General features: G+C 43.7%; 1 protein-coding gene across 1 annotated transcript in view; it reads left to right on the top strand.

The window, feature by feature from the left end:
• The first annotated feature begins 873 nt into the window (after positions 1-873).
• rcc2 (regulator of chromosome condensation 2) overlaps positions 874-16,309 on the top strand; it is a 40,701-nt gene continuing 25,265 nt past the window's right edge. The window contains exons 1-6 of the mRNA XM_085966905.1: positions 874-1,644; positions 8,974-9,067; positions 9,834-9,977; positions 11,005-11,136; positions 13,634-13,722; positions 15,516-15,630. Of these exons, the coding sequence (XP_085823031.1) occupies positions 1,483-1,644; positions 8,974-9,067; positions 9,834-9,977; positions 11,005-11,136; positions 13,634-13,722; positions 15,516-15,630 (736 nt within the window). The 5' untranslated portion in view covers positions 874-1,482. The remainder of the gene's footprint in view (positions 1,645-8,973; positions 9,068-9,833; positions 9,978-11,004; positions 11,137-13,633; positions 13,723-15,515; positions 15,631-16,309) is intronic.

Here is a 16,309-nt window from a genome sequence, read left to right as displayed (position 1 = left end):
AGGGCTTTGGTTAACATTGCAAAAAGATAAGATCAATGCACCCTTCGTCCCATTTCAGCATGGTCCTGAAAGACTGTGTCCAGGCTAAAGTTCCATCCACAGTAGGTACTGATATGAATTAAAAACTGGGACACACATCCCTTGTATCTTCCAATCAATACCTTCAAGATGGCCTCTTGAACTATGCAAACCCATAATAACACATCTGTAGAGCACCCAAAACCATATCTTACTAGTTAGGCCTTGTATCCAGGGTTTTGTGACTACCACAATTAGATTAGAGAGAGGAAAGCAGTTGTTGCTGCAAATCTAGTAAGTGAAATGACTAGGGTATAGTATGTGTCCACACTGCAATTAAGAAGATGGTACCAAGGCATGAACACTTTTTTGTGTGATATGCTGTTTATAATGCCACATATGTTGAATTGATGGTATGTATCTGTTGCCTGGCTACTGAAGGCTCAAGTCCTCCTTATCCCTTATCAGTTATCTAATGACCAACTGATGACTACACAGGAGGTGGGCGAATTGGCTTCAAGAAAACAACATTTGTGGAACATGACTTGAACTTGATCAGTGCGATTATCTCCAGCTCTATATCCCCCAATCACTTCATTCCTCTAACACTAATATCCCACCCCATTTTAACTAAAATCCAATTAAAATGTAAAAAAAATTCTGTTCTTTCCAGGAAATAAAAGTAATAACATTTAACCAGAAATTAACCATCTAAAAACCATGAAAACTGAGTTTAAAGGGCCTCTCCCAGCCAGCAGATGTCAATGTCTGAGGAGTTTTCAGGGATTTCTTTTGTAAAAGCTGGCTCTCCATCCTGAGTTGTGTGTCCACGACTGATTGTGAATAGAGGGCTGTCACATCATGTCACAGACTCGGGGGCAGATTTACATTTTAACCTAACGGCGGGTGGGCTGGAATTAAAAAAAAACCTACAGAAAATAACCCAACCTCCCTCCCCCATAACACATTTGCAACAACACATCATTTCTTCCCAATTAAACGAATCCAGGTACTTAAAGTTGAGCTGAGAACGGGGCAAAGAAAAAAAAATCAGCAACGCACTTTGGTGCAGGGTTTTGAGGAGGGAGGAAAAGGCGGAAGTTTGATGCTTTAATTATTTAGAATATAATATATATATAATATAAGAGGCAGACAGATGTGAGGCGGGTCCACGTGGTTTGTTTCAGACACAGAGATCTATTGTTCAGATCAATAAAAAGGCAGAGTCTGAGGGAAAAAAGGGGAAGAAAGGAGACAAATCTGAGGGTTTAAAACCCAACACAAAAAAAACTCAGCAAAAAAAAATAGAATTTGGTGACTTTCAATCAAGTTGGTGGATATTTAATCATCTGGCGAGGAGGAGGGGGAGAAAAAAAGAGTTTTTTGCTTAAAAGACACGATTTTCTACTTAAAAAAAAAATTAGGGATTTCTTTTTTGTTTTGTTTGTTGTTGCTCGAGACAAGATGCCTCGCAAGAAGGTGGAGAAAAAGAAAATGAAAGGTGGAAGGAAAAGAGAAAGAGACTTCAGCGATGAAGAGGAGCTGGAACTGGAGAATCCCGGCAAGAAGATGGGCAAACCCGCTTTGCAGACCGTCAACGAGCCGGAGGAGACCAAGGAAAAAATAGTAAGAAAGCTCGGGGCTTGGCGGGGGCAACTTTTGTTTCAACCAAACAAAAAAAAAACCCTCAACCCATTTTACTAACGGGAATAAAATAAATTAAAACTTACCTCCTAGGAAGAGGTTTCTCTCAGAAAGTACCCTTTTTCACTCCCTCTTCTTTCAAAAGTTTTATTTTTAAAGACATTTCTTGAACATTTTAAACTTTAGAGACGGCCGAGGGAGTGGGGGGGGGGGAGAAAGAGTACAACTTTTTTCTTTTTAAAATTTAAATGTTTCGAGGCCTAGAACAAAGAAGCCGGCCCCGCAGAGCGGCTCCTCTCGCCCTCCCCTTTTTAAAAATTAACAAAAAAATGTTTTTAAGCAAAAGTAATTCAGCAAGAGCCGGTTTATTTAAGTTTGATTTTATTTTTTAAATTTCGGGCCCGAGCCCCGGGTTGGATTTTTTTTTTCCGCTTCGAGAGGACCGAGGTTAAAAAGAGGAATTAGAGGCTTTAATTCGGCCGCTTTACCTCAGCTTTTAGTTTTATTCACATTTTAACAGCTTTATTTTTACCACTTTGTGTGTGGGGAGGGGATTTTTTTGTTTGCTCTCAATCCGCGGCCCAGCTCCGCGCTTCGAAACAAAGAGACGGACACGGGAGCGAGTTGAAGGAGGAGGAGGAGGATTGGTGGGTGGGTGAAGAGAGAGAGAATAAATAAATAACTTTAAACTCTTGAGCCTTCCGTCCTCTATTTGAAAGGTGTTTTTTTTTGTGTGGATGGTTTAGAGGAGATTGAGGCCCGGTCTCGGGGCTTGGCTCCGTTTGCGGCCGCGGGGCTGGGGACTCGGGCTTTCCCCCCCCTCGACTAGGCCGCAATCGGCGGTCTGAAACCGGCGCCACGAGAGGCTCAACCCGGGAGGCTTTCCGACAAACACGCCGCGGTTTCCCCATGGAGGCGCACGAGAGAGGAGAACGTTTAATGGATTTTTTAGTTACCGATTTAAAAAAAAATTTACTTCATTATTTTCCTAAAAAATAAACTCTCCGTTAATAGCTCCTTACTTCTCTCGGGGTTTTACCTTTTAAAAATTTTTTTCGGGTGTTGTAGTTAGGAGTCACGGTTATTTTTTTATTAACTTTTTAAAAAGATTATTTTTATTTTTTTCGTCCGTTTCCGCTGCTCTAATTTCCCGCCATTTCTCCGGTGGCGGAGACGGTTCAGTGCGCACGCGCGGCCCTCGCCTGTCAATCAGCCGCGTAGCCCCGGGCAACAAATGTGCTTCCACAGGAGGGGGGAACCTCTACTGCTGCAAATCAGGGCTAAGAACAGTAAAACGTGTTGGAGCTTATCTATTGAAAATGCAGTTAAAGAGTGAGAGGTTAGGTTGAATTTTCTGGTGGAGACCTTGGTCAGAACTTGGGAGATGTTCATCATCCTAAACCTGCGACCTCCACCACTTAGAAAGACATGGGCAGCAGGCGCCTGGGAACACCGCCACCTCCCAAGTTCCCCTCCAAGTCACACACCATCCTGACTTGGAAATATATTGCCGTTCCTTCATCGCCGCTGGGTCAAAATCCTGGAACTCCCTCCCTAACCGCACTGTGGGAGTACCTTCACCACACGGACTGCAGCGGTTCAAGAAGGTGGCTCACCACCACCTTCTCGTGGGTAATTAGGGATGGGCAATAAATGCTGGCCTTGCCAGCGATGCCCACATCCGAGGAACGAATAATAATTAAAAAAAATCTGTTTGTTTTATAAACCAGCAGGGCACCTGCAGAATTGTGTGTTGTACGCAAGATTTATATTTGTCTGTATGAATCCAAAGTTGGAGAGAAGATGAGGTTAAATCAAGTAGTGGTGGTTAGGTAACACTAAGCTGTGATCCAGCCCCAAGGAGGACAGGGAGACTGAGGGAGGTATGGAGCTCTACAGTTTTGAGGCCCTGCAACAGGGTGAATTGAATGGGTGAGAGGGTGCCATGACAATTTCTGGATTTCAACACCGTGTGGTTTCTGAGGAGGAGGCAAGGCATGTTAGGAAGCACACTTGGAGCTTAGGATGGATGAATGAGAGAAAAGTTTAGGAGCAATGATCCAAATCTTGGAGGGAAACTGAGAGGCACTTCACTGTGCAACTTTTAGCTCGGCATAAATCCCATTCTAGCTTGTATGTTGTATATCGTGCATTAGAAATCATAGACTTAAAATGTGGCAGCATTTTCCAAAACAATTGCACCTGGTGTCCTGTACAGTTCCTCTTTTTTTGTAATGAAATGCACTCAGCATTTGGGAGTTAAGGGCATCATGTTTGGCAGAGGAGAAGAAACATAAAAAGTTGTCGCTTGTTCTGTATTTTTGTTTGCACTGGACACTGAAACAGCCGGTATCTGGGTTTCCCCGGAGTCCCACGTCTCCGGATCAGCTCTCTGAGGAGCCTGAAGAAGCAGCTCCCTTTGTTTCCAATGGAGCTACATAAGGATGGTGTTGGTGGCAGTACAAAGTGGCCTAGCGGGGAGGGAAATCTGATCCTGGAGTATTGCAGTGCTCAGTTTATAAATTTAAAAAAATACTGCAATATTTTTCTCTAAAATGAGGCAGTACTTTAAACAAAATGGGCACCTCCAGACTTGACTTCCCCTTTTTTAATTTGTTGTATGTGATGTCGCACTGTGGAGTTCTTCTGGCTCTGACATTCCAGGACAAAGTGGTTGATCACTTGCCCAAATTTTGCTGACGGTCAGGCATAAACCCAGAAGCTGCAAAAGTGGCAAACTCTTTCATTAAAGTCTTTGGGTTTTTTTCATCCAAATTTCTCGGCTCCACGTGTGGTGATTGGCCTCTGGTACCTCTCCTAATTGACCAGTTTTCATGTACGAGCCTCGATAGTGAGTGTCAGTAAGATATTTGATGACTCTCTGATTTTTACCTTCACACGCGTGAACGCTTATTTATTCGGGAGACATCTGGGATCATGGGCCTTTCCTTCCTCTAATTCTATCCTCTTGAGCACCCTTGATTATAATCGCTCAACCATTGGCGGTCGTGCTGCCTAGGCCCTAAGCTCCGGAATTCCCTCCCTAAACCTCTGTCTCTCCTCTCTCCTTTAAGCCCACCTCTTTGACTAAACATCTGCCCTAATTTCTTCTGTGTCTCGGTGTCAACTTTTTTGTTTTATAACCCACCCCTGTGAAGTGCCTTGGGACGTTTTACTAAGTTAAAGGCGTTCTAAAAATACAAGTAGTTGTTCTATATGGCGCAGAGTTAGAGAGTTTATCTCTGAGATGTTGGGATGGCTATATCATCCTGATTTTTAAAAAAAGTTATTGGAATAAATATATATATTAGAAATGATGTGGCCCAGCTCTGAGCATCACAACAGGCACTGTTCCCATGAGGCGGGTAAAATGAGCGGTGCACACCATTGCTGTTTTGAATACATCTCTGCAGCAGTGACCTTCAACATTGTTCTTTAAGTTCGTGATAGTTCTCTACATAAAAATGCAACAATTAGCAGCCTTCATTTTTTGTTGAAAGTTGCTTATCATGTGACTGGGTTTCTCCTTTTCTATCGATGTTAAAAAAAAAAATATATTCTTGTATCAAAAGCCTTCAGTATTCACACCCTGCCTTTGCATTGCATCTTGGGCACTGTGACAATTGAACTATCCCTCTTAGTGGTTTTGTCTCCTAGCTCCACAGAGACACTTCACAAAATTTGCCTGGTTTGATTTATTTTGGATCTTTTCTGTGATTTTAAACTGGTTTGAACAGAGTAGGAGTAAGCGCTCAGCTATTAGTTGGGTGGAATCTGTAGTTTGTCGGAATGAGATTTGTGGAGGGCATGAGGGTTCGGCCCGGGACCCTGAGAGGTGGTGACCCAAGTCACAATCCAAGGAGTCACGCAAGTTTTCGGTGTTGCTTGGTGTGAATGGTCGAGGTGTATCTGTGGAGCAGTTTCGCAACTGCAGGCAGCCAGTTGCGAATGGGGTTGGTCTATGTTCGATTTTATGGCGCATAACACTGCAGGCTCTTGGCGGAAGCGTCAGCCCTGGCGGTGGCAGATGTAGTTGTATTGGGTGAAATGACCCAACTTTCCTGTATCCAGCTTCCAGTAGGTCAAGGAACTCCGGCCGCTCATAGGCTTGTGCACATCTCCTTGGCAGCAAGATGCAGCATCACCGTGTGGTACAACCCAATGCTTCCAGCGGTAAACGTATGGGCAAAATCAGAGCCAGTATTGCACACTTTGCTGGGGAAAACACTAAGATGAATGGGACCCTTTCCTGCAGGCCTGCCTCTCGGGCAACCACGCCAAGCCTCCACAACCAGAGTAATCCTGGGGCTGACTACTAAAGAGATGAGCCCCAGTGGTGCCTCAACCCAATGTCTGCGAAACAGCCCCCACCCCATATGCTCCCAGCCTATCCTGACTTGGAAGGACCGCCTACCCTGTCACCGAGTATCTTGTACAATAATGTGGAGAACTGTGTAACTATGCATGACCCTCAAGGTCTGTATCTGCAATTATTGTGTGGTCTGCAATAAGGCATATGCGCAAAACAGTGAGAATTCTTGCAGCGGGGGTGGAGTGGATTAACATGGGCAAAGGAAGGACTAAATTAATAGAAAAGTCCTTTTTTGAATATTAGTGATTTTTTTTTTTGATTATAGCAGGTTGAAGATCGCATTACCGTTAGTTAATGATGAGCCATATAATTCCATCCTGTCAAACATTTTATGGAATGACTTCTGAAAACAAGCCTTGCTTTACAATGATTTTTTTAAAATGTAGTTATATTCCCTTCCATTGCTGTCTTTTAATATATATATTACTAAAAGGCAAGTTTTGCTGTAGGTGTTTTCTGTATGACATCAGGCCACAGACTTACTAAATCTGATTTGGTATATGGTCTCTGGAGCCAGCAGGAAATGGAAAGACCCATCAAAGTCTCGCACTTGCATGCATAGTTGCATTCGCCTCCGGCAGTGCGGCCAGGTGAGTGGGTCATGTATTGTTGGGAGCTGGCAGCACTAACAATAAAAATGCTTTAAATGCAGAATAACGGTCCCTCTTCAGCATGCCATTTTGTGCTCCCTCCCAGGTCATCTACAGCACAACTGGATGCATTTAAGACATGCCTGTGTGCTGGGGTTCTTTCTCCTGTGTCTCAGTCTGAGGGAACTAGGTTGATCAGTGGCTCATGGAAAGCCTTCATTACTGTTGTGAAGCAGTTGCTGGAAATAAACCCACAGAAGTGGGCTGATAAATATTTTGATTTTTATTTTTTTTAATGAGTTTTTCTTCGGCAGGTGTAAAATAAAAAGTAAGCTTGTCACGGAGGTTTTGGCATGCAGATGAAGTCATAAGCAGGAGGCATGTGGGAGGTTCTGATGTGCCAATTTTGTAAAGAACATTCTCGTGTAATCTGTTGCAATCTGATGTACTAACTTGCTTTTTGATCTCTATTCTTGGTCGGTCGGTCAGTCAGTCAGTCAGGCAAGCCTTGTCTCTCGACCTTGGCACATACAGAAAATTGTGGTTTTCTGATTGTCTCCAAACATAATCAGGTGACTTGCTTAAATGTTGACCTGTTTTTATAAAAAAAAAAAAAGCTGTAAGTAGCCACAAAACAGAAACAGAAAATGCTAGATACACTTATGGGTCAGTCAACATCTGTGGAGTCACCATTTCGGGGGTGGACCTTTTGTCAGTTCTTTCAGATTTCTGGCATCTAGTTTTTTTTCTGTGCAACCAGTAGCAATACTGGGTGGGAGGAGGCTGGTGTGGAGCATAAACACCAGCATAGACCAGTTGGGCCGAATGGCCTGTTTCTGTGCTGTAAATGCTATGTAATTCTACACTACACTTTCCCATTCCACTATATAAACCTATAAATAAGCTAGAATTTAAGATTTCTATTGTACTTGTTCGCTCCGCTTTCTATTTCTGGGGGCTGGCGGGGACGCGCAGAACGAGCTGTTACCAAAAATAGAGGATTGACTAACGTAATAGAAAACAGAGAGTCGGGATAAATGGGTCACTTCCGGTTGGCAAACTGTAACTAGTGGGGTGCCACAGGGTTCAGTGCTGGGGCCTCAAATATTTACAATCTATATTAATGACTTGGGTGAAGGAAGCGAGTGTACTGTAGTCAAATTTGCTGATGATACAAAGATAGGTGGGAAAGCAAGTTGTGAGGAGGACACACAGAATTGGCAAGGGGATAGATAGGCTAAGATAGTGGGCAAACATTTGGCAGATGAAGTATAATGTGGGAAAATGTGAGGTTGGTAGGAAAAATAAAAAAGCAAATTATTATTTAAATGGAGAGAGAATTCAAAATGCTGCAGTACAGAGGGATCTGGAGGCCCTTGTACATGAAACACACAAAATTAGCATGCAGGTACAGCAAGTAATTAGGAAGGCAAATGGGATGTTGGCCTTTATTGCAAGGGGGCGTGGAGTATAAAAGTAGGGAAGTCTTGCTACAACTTTACAGGGCGCTGGTGAGACCGCACCTGGAGTACTGCGTACAGTTTTGGTCTCCTTATTTAAGGAAGGATATACTTGCATTGGAGGCAGTTCAGAGACGATTCACGAGGTTGATTCCTGAGATGAAGGGGTTGTCTTATGAAGAAAGGTTGAACAGGCTGGGCCTAGACTCATTGGAGTTTAGAAGAATGAGAGGAGATCTTATTGAAACATAGAAGATACTGAGGGGGGCTTGACAGGGTGGATGTTTCCCCTCGTGGGGGAATCTAGAACGAGGGGGCATAGTTTCAGAATAAGGGGTCGCCCATTTAAAACGGAGATGAGGAGGAATTTCTTCTCTGAGGGTGGTGAATCTTTGGAATTCTCTACCCCAGAGAGCTGTGGAGGCTCAGTCGTTGAATATATTTAAGGTGGAGATAGGCAGATTTTTGAACGATAAGGGAGTCGAGGGTTATGGGTCGCGGGCGGGGAAGTGGAGTTGAGGCCACGGTCAGATCAGCCATGATCTTATTGAATGGCGGAGCAGCTCGAGGGGCCGATTGGCCGACTCCTGCTCCTATTTCTTATGTTGTTCTGTCCTTGTCAGAGGCGTTGCATCACAATAAGCATCTAATGACGCTAACGGACTGGGAAATCCTGTGCTAGGTCTGATGTATGTCCATCACAGCTGTATATGTAATTTTTATTTTAAAACCCAGCACTATTGGACCTCTCAAACTTCCACACAAGGAATATGGAGTGTGGTTGCCCTGTTCCTGCTCTCCTGGAATTTAATGAACGCTGTGACTGGCTCTTGTAATCTCACACACTCTGAATGTTTGTTCTGTTTCTGTTTTTAATGTTTTCCCACAGAAACTGGAAGGATCCAAGTACAAAGGTCAGCTTCTTATCTGTGGAGCCACAAACTGGGACTTGATTGGTCGTAAAGAAGTTCCTAAGCAACAAGGTAGGACGCTGCACTTCCCAAGATGCATCCATGTCTGTGTCCTCCTGGCATATTGGTACTGATCGCCTCAAGTGTGAACACGCATACTCTTAATTCATCACCTCAGATTGCTTCCATTGTTGCAGTTTACTGAAATTGTAACTGTGTAGATGGAAGGATCTTTAACCTGCAATGGAACCATCATTATCTGCTGCGTTCTCCCAGAGCAGAGGCTTGTAAGAGTAGGCCATTCGGTCTTTTGAGCCTGCTCCGCATTCAATAAGATCATGGCTGATCTTCTACCTCAACTCCGCCTTCCTGCACTATCCCCATATCGCTCGAGTCCCTTAGTATCCAGATTACCGCATTGCTATTCAAATTAAGCAATTTAATCAAAACATCGCAGGTGTTTTATGCTTAAAATATGAATTAACGGATAATTCAAATTAAGAGTAGACTTGTATAGCAGAGAACTCCACTTCCATTTGGCAGTTAGTGGAGGTTGATTTGCCTGTTGTTTTCATTAAATACTCATTTTATTTACAGTATGCACCTTGAGCATCAGTCAGTAGAGATAACAAGGTGGATTTTGGCATACAAGCTGGTACAACTTAGGTGACCTCGGAAAGTTTGCAAAAGTCTGTTAATTACTGTAAACTCGGTGCCAGCAATTTTCTGTTTCTGGTGGGCAAATGATGAAATGTCAAACAGGCAATTATGTAGCATTGCTTTGTTCTAATGTATATTTTGCAATGACTCGTAGTTAAACTCACTTTAATTGTTTCAGCTGCATACCGCAACCTGGGGCAGAATCTGTGGGGCCCGAATCGTTACGGCTGTCTCTCAGGAATCCGCGTGCGGACAGTGTCATCGGGGTCATGTGCTGCTCACAATCTCATCATTACAACGGAGGGGAAGCTCTGGAGCTGGGGTGAGTGGCTGGCAACTGAACAAGAGCAATTGGAAAGAGCAATGCAGCTGGCTTGAGTTTGGGCACTTTCCGCACCCTGATTGGCTTCCAATTTTTATTGCTTGAATCAGCTAAAGTCAGTTACTGACTGGGTAACAGAAATTTGCTTATCACATTTGCATACAAGTACTTCCTGTTCACTTCCAAACTTCTAGCATTTAACTACCATAAAGCTGAAAGAGACTTGGGCCGTGTTGGTGAGGGGCAGGAGGGAAGACTTGACTTGTGGTTTTGTTCCCATCGTCTTTCCTGTCCTGGAAGACGCTGAATTGCTCATGCCTCTCTGTCTTGTTGTGCGACCTGGCATGTGTTTTGTTAAGAGTGGTTTGCAGTGACTGAAATGGAATGTACAGCACAGAAATAGACCATTTGGCCCAACTGGTCCATGCTGGCCTTTATGCCGCACACAAGCCTCCTCCCACCCCTCTTCGTCTAACCCTATTAGTATAACCGTCTATTCCTTTCTCCCTTGTGTTTATCTAGCTTCCCCCTTAAATGCATCTATGCTGTTTGCCTCAGCTATTCCTTATGGTAACGAGTTCCATATTCTAACCAATCTCTGGGTAGAGAAGTTTCTCCTGAATTCCATATTCCATTTATTAGTGATACCTTGTATTTATGATAACCTGTTTTTGGCCTCCCCCACAAGTGGAAACATCTTCTCTACGTCTACCCTATTGAACCCTTTCATAATCCTCCGTACACCTCCGTTTCATATTTGTGGCTGATCTGCAAGGTTTTGAGCTGCCTTACCAGTTCTAGTTATTTAAATGACCGAGTTACATAACTGAGTGCAAACTGCTATCTTTCCTAGTAGTCGGAATAAATTTGCAAAGAATCAGTTCAACGCATCTTGAGTGCACTGTGGGAAATGCATCTGTTAATCCTGCCAATATAGCTTGCTGTCTGACTAATGTAGCACTGCACGGTGTGTACTACAGGCTCATTTTAAAATGTTCTTTTTCCTTTGTCCTTTCACTTCTCTTAGGTCGAGGGGAGAAAGGTCAGCTTGGACACGGAGACACAAAGCGAGGCGAGGTCCCCAAACTCATCGAGGCCCTCAAAGAACAGACAATCGTTGCAGTAGCTTGCGGACGTAATCACAGTCTCTGTTTAACAGGTAAGTGCCAGAGCCTGCGGAAGGCCTGAAAGTTGGCCTTCATTGTGACTTTATAATGAGCAGAAGTTATATTTCGCCGTAAAAGTGCGGGCAGAACTTGGCTTGTTCGGTATCACTTTTAGGGACGAGTGACCTATCCCAGGTAAAACTAATATTTAACATATGCCTAAAAACTGCCATTCTATATGAATTTTAATAGTTGCCGTGTTTAAATTTTTTAAAAGTGACTTTTTTTTAATATTGAGGGCTTATATGTTGCAGTGAACTGTAAAGTATGTGTGTGTAATGCTTTAGCTGGAAAAGTAGCAATTGCATTTTGAACAGTTGAATAATTGTAATACTACAGCACAAGGTAGACCTCTAGACTGCCCCTTCCAAAACACAGTAGGAGGTGGGGGCGGGGGGTGCTGAAGCAGAACACCACATCCCAACCCTGTCTCTCCGTGATGCTGATCCAAATAGAAGACTTAATGGGGCTGATCTGGCCTTGAGGTAGCGGGAGGAAATTCTGTGTTAAGGTCATTCCAAACATGCTTTTAATTGGGCGTTTAGATCTGTTCCATTGCTTTCAGACTTTAAAAAAAAAAAAAAATCTGCCGCATGGCAAACTGCTGTCTAATCCGATTTGATTGAATTTTAATCTTGTGGGTTTTCAAATCTTCCAGGGGAGCTTATAGTTGAAAAGGCTTCAGCATAGAGCTCAGTGATGGCCATTTCATTGGAGAGGAAATGAAGCCGAGCACTTGATGTGGGGGTCCCTTGGCTGATTGTTGCCAGAGTCCATGTGTTTAATTTCCTGTTCATTGAAGTGGCTGGCTGTCTTCTGGGTGCTACGGTGCAATCTTTCAACTACAAATTTCCCTACAAGCAACAGTTCTGATATCTGAGGTGGAACGCACAAAAGCCTAAGTATTTCCACTGAACTTACTTATTTAGTTATCTCCTCTTGAGGTTTGCGAGCTGTGCCCGCGCATGTTTTTTTGGTTCTGCACTTGGCACAGCCTTCAGCTTTCAGTTTGCAGAACCCTTGGGGGAGGGGGGGGGAGAACGGTGCAAATTAAAACAATTGCAGTCCAATTAGCCCAAAAGGTCCCAGCTTCCACCCCTGCTCTGTGCTGTGCTAGCTGAGATCAGTCGGTCGAGGTGCTGCAATTGCCCTCCGTACCTCTGGGTAAGGTAGTGGAAAAATTTGGCCGCACATTGATGTCCAGTGATTTCTACTGAAAAGTACACTGGTCAAGGTGGCTGCAGGGACCAGGCGATCGAGTCTGTGGCCTTCCTGGTCTCTCTGGGACCACTGGTAACTCGCTGAGGCATTGGATGGGGAGGGCATTCAGATCAAAAACAGCAAATGATTTACCTATTGCACATGCAACAACTGTATAGCATTTTTAACATAAACGTCCTAAGGGAGTTATTGTGAACCTTTTTTAATCTGTACTGGACAAAATGTAACTTTGGAAAGTTTTCAAAATGCATGCCAGTTGTCATTGTTACATAAATTGGTATCTTACCTAATCACATAACCTTGGATCAAAATAACTCGCCTGTTTAATTGTATCTACTCTGTGTGATTTTTCCCCTACTGGTAGACCAGAAAAGGGAGTGATTCTGATCTGGCTACACTGGAATGTATTCGAGAACAAATTCCCCTGCTCCTGCAAAACAAACTTGTTTTTGTTCCTTTTTGTTTTTTCTCGCCTGCTCTCCGGAGGAGGCTAACCTGTGCTGGGGTGTAGTTCTGCTGCCAGCATTGCTCCAAAATCTTGCCCACGTGGCTGTTCATGAATGGCCAGATATGTGAATAAAGATTGGTTGTTCAACTGTTGAGGGTATTACACCTGATCTCAAATACCTATTGCCAGCAGAGGTTACTGGGCAAACTATCATAAGCAGGAAACTTGCCCGTGTTTCTTCTCCCTTGCCCGGGGATGTCTAGCTCAATTGTTGCAGCTCAACCACTGATCTACCTGATTCGGACTAAGGACCTAACCCGAGACTGTAGCCCCAATTTTAACCTGGGGTGAAGTGAATGCCAAACCGCCCCCCCCCTCACAATATTGGCAGCATGAAGCCTAGGCGATTTTAACGGCGGAGCCTCATTCTGCATGCTGCCGGTTAGCTGCTTGCCCGAGACGGGTGGAAGTTCTTGGCAGCAGGAAGCCAGCATCAGAGGAAGGCTCGCCAACAAGATTAGTTGTAGGGGAGGGTGTTTAATAAAAGACTAATCTTAAAATAGGTGACTTTGATGTTTTGCTTGACACTGGAGTTCTAAATGAGTAAGAAGAGCAATGAACTCCCTAAAACTGCACCAGCTCTTGATGATCTGACTATATCCTGTATGTGGCTATTCATGAATGTCCATCATAATGCTTGTTGTAATTCCATTAATCCCCTTCATTGAAGACTGACTCTTGCTCTGTAGGCTATGGTTCTTTTTGTAATTAGCAAGTCTTGTTAATAAGACATCTTAATTTTTTTGTGTGTGTGTGTGTAGAAAATGGAACCGTTTTTGCCTTTGGCGAGAACAAAATGGGACAGCTTGGCCTAGGAAACCAGACTGAAGCAGAACCCTGCCCTGCACAGGTAAACCAAACCCAATCAATCTGACAAACTCTCTTTCTGATGGATATTTCCCATCCATCTACCCAGTCCCTCCCCACTTGCCCATTTCCAATTTTCTCTCTCCTGTAGTCACTGACTTGTACGGGACTACGTTTCCCCGGGTGTTACCAGCCCCATGGTAACTTGCTCAAGTGAACCACTCTTCATGTGTGGTTATTGAATGTTGATCGGCTGTTCCGCTATGATGGGGGTGCAAGGGTGGCATCACAGCCATGCCTGATCCTGGTGTCTCCATGTTCATGCATGCATTTTCCAGCAGAGTCGCTGAATAATAATCAGGATTGGGATATCTGTGTCACTATCTCTCTTGCTCTCCACTCTTTTTGCATTCTCTCTCCCCTTCCCCTCTCTCTGATGTTGTATTTATTATGTAGTTGTTTCAGGTGTACAGTAGCATGTAACACAGTGTCTACTGAACATCTGTGCTGAAATACTGCCACTTCATGTCACATTACATTGCATTAATAAACAGTACAGCGGTGGCATTAATGGTGATACCCAATAATAACATGCTACCAGAATGGGAGTGCAGAGGTGGCTGCAGATCTCTCTGTATTTAAAAAGATCAATGCTGTGCATCTTGTGCTGCCAGGGAATGTTATGTACAGTGTGTGAAGTCCTTTCTTGAGTTGAAGCTGGGTAACATTGACTTGGCACTTGGAGAAGTGTATTCTAAATTCTGCCACACAATAGCCCTATAAAAGTCTTAGGGTTTTGTTTTGGCCTTCCCTTGCTGCTCTGGACCAAACGCAGATTGGGTGACCGCTTTGCGGAACACCTCCGTTCAGCCCGTAAGGGTGACCCCGAGCTTCCGGTCGCCTGTCATTTTAATTCACCGCTCCATTCCCACTCTGACCTCACCGTCCTTGGCCTCTTGTATTGTTCCACGGAAGCTCAGCGTAAACTCGAGGATCAGCACCTCATCTTCCGATTAGGCACTTTGCAGCCTTCCGGACTCAATATCAAGTTCAACAATTTCAGATCATAACCTCGGCCCCTATTACTTTTTTACTTATTTTTTCCACTCCTTTGTTTTGGGTCTTCCTTTCCCCCCCCCCCCCCCCCCCCCCCTTTCCTTTTGTTTCTCTCTCCCACCTGGCAGCTGTCTCTTACCCTGCCAGTACACTTCACACCTAATCTCAGCTGCCGTTTGTCTCCACGGGCCTATTACCATCTTGTCTGGTTTCGAATACCTTTTATTGTCTCTTTTACTTCTTTCGTTCGATCGCAGCCCTGCCTTCGATCTATTTTCTTTTCTTTCCAGTTTTGAAGAAGGGTTTCGACCCGAAACGTCAACTCAAATTTCTCTCCACGGATGTTGCTTGACCTGCTGAGCTTTTCCAGCATTTTCTGTTGTTATTTCTGGTTTTATTCTGTTTTTGCGTTGCTTCTAAGCATATTTTCCTTCAATATTTATCATAGATGTTGCTCCTTCACAAGGGGAGAGGTGGGGGGTAGAGAGAGAGAAGGTTTACATATATTTGTGTCATAGCAGCCTGTGCTATACAGTAAGCTATGATGACAAGGGTGTGACTGAAGATACAGACACTAGAATCGATTTTGTTTTTGTGAAGAAACCTGACCCCCAGAGAGATAACAACCTTTTAGAATATGGAGAGCGTAGAAAGAAAAATAATTTGGCTGCAATTTAAAATGGTGCTACAGTAATCTTTTTATAATACTGAGGGTTGTATGACCATCCAGTGGATCGATCAATTAGATTGTTTATACTCTTGTCACTTTTTTTTTTTCAGATAATGTACAATGGCCAGCCAATTGTGAAAATTGCCTGCGGTGCAGAATTCAGTATGATTGCTGATTGCAAAGGGAACCTGTATTCTTTTGGTCATCCAGAGTATGGACAGCTTGGTATGTGTGCGCATGTGTTTCAAATTGAGCACCGTTGTGTCTTAGCACTTGATTTCTCTTCCACAACTCCATTTTGTTACCTGCTCAAGTTAGGAACTTCTCCCAGTGTCCTGGCTAACCTCCCTCCCTCAACCAACTACACTTTGTACATTTAATGAAGACCAGCCACAACTTGATCGATCATCCCATGCTGTTTATGGGGTCATGCTGTGTGCAATTGACTCTTGCATTTATCAGCATGACTGACTGCACTTTAAAAGTAATTATGTGCTTGTGAAGTGCTTTGAGATGTCCTGAAGACATGAGGACACTGTAAATGCAAGTTATTTCTTGATGCCTCATTGCCAATTGTCCCATGGCGATTGATGCATCGAATCATGATGCATTGTACCAAGTGAAGTAAGTGTGCCCTTCCCGATCCAGCATGTCCAATTCTGTACCTTTTTTAAAGTATTTTTTCTATATTTGTTGACTTGCTAGCATTTTTCTTTAGTGAATATCAACAAACTGTTTTCTCTAACAAAGGGTGGCTGACATTGTCTCTAAGAAGTTGAGATTGGAGATTTGGGGGAGTTACTTAAGAGGTCTCCCATTCTGAAAGGTTCAGGAACGCAGATATAGGTGTACAAAGATCTGGCGAAGTATTTTGGCTTGGTGGTACTCTCGCCTGAGTCAAAAG

The sequence above is a fragment of the Somniosus microcephalus genome, chromosome 25, assembly GCF_052327205.1.
Source record: "Somniosus microcephalus isolate GS21.2 chromosome 25, FLI_Smic_1.0, whole genome shotgun sequence".
Taxonomy (NCBI): Eukaryota; Metazoa; Chordata; class Chondrichthyes; order Squaliformes; family Somniosidae; genus Somniosus; species Somniosus microcephalus.
The sequence above is the reverse complement of the archived record's forward strand: the minus strand, read 5'-3'. Positions and strand labels throughout refer to the sequence as shown.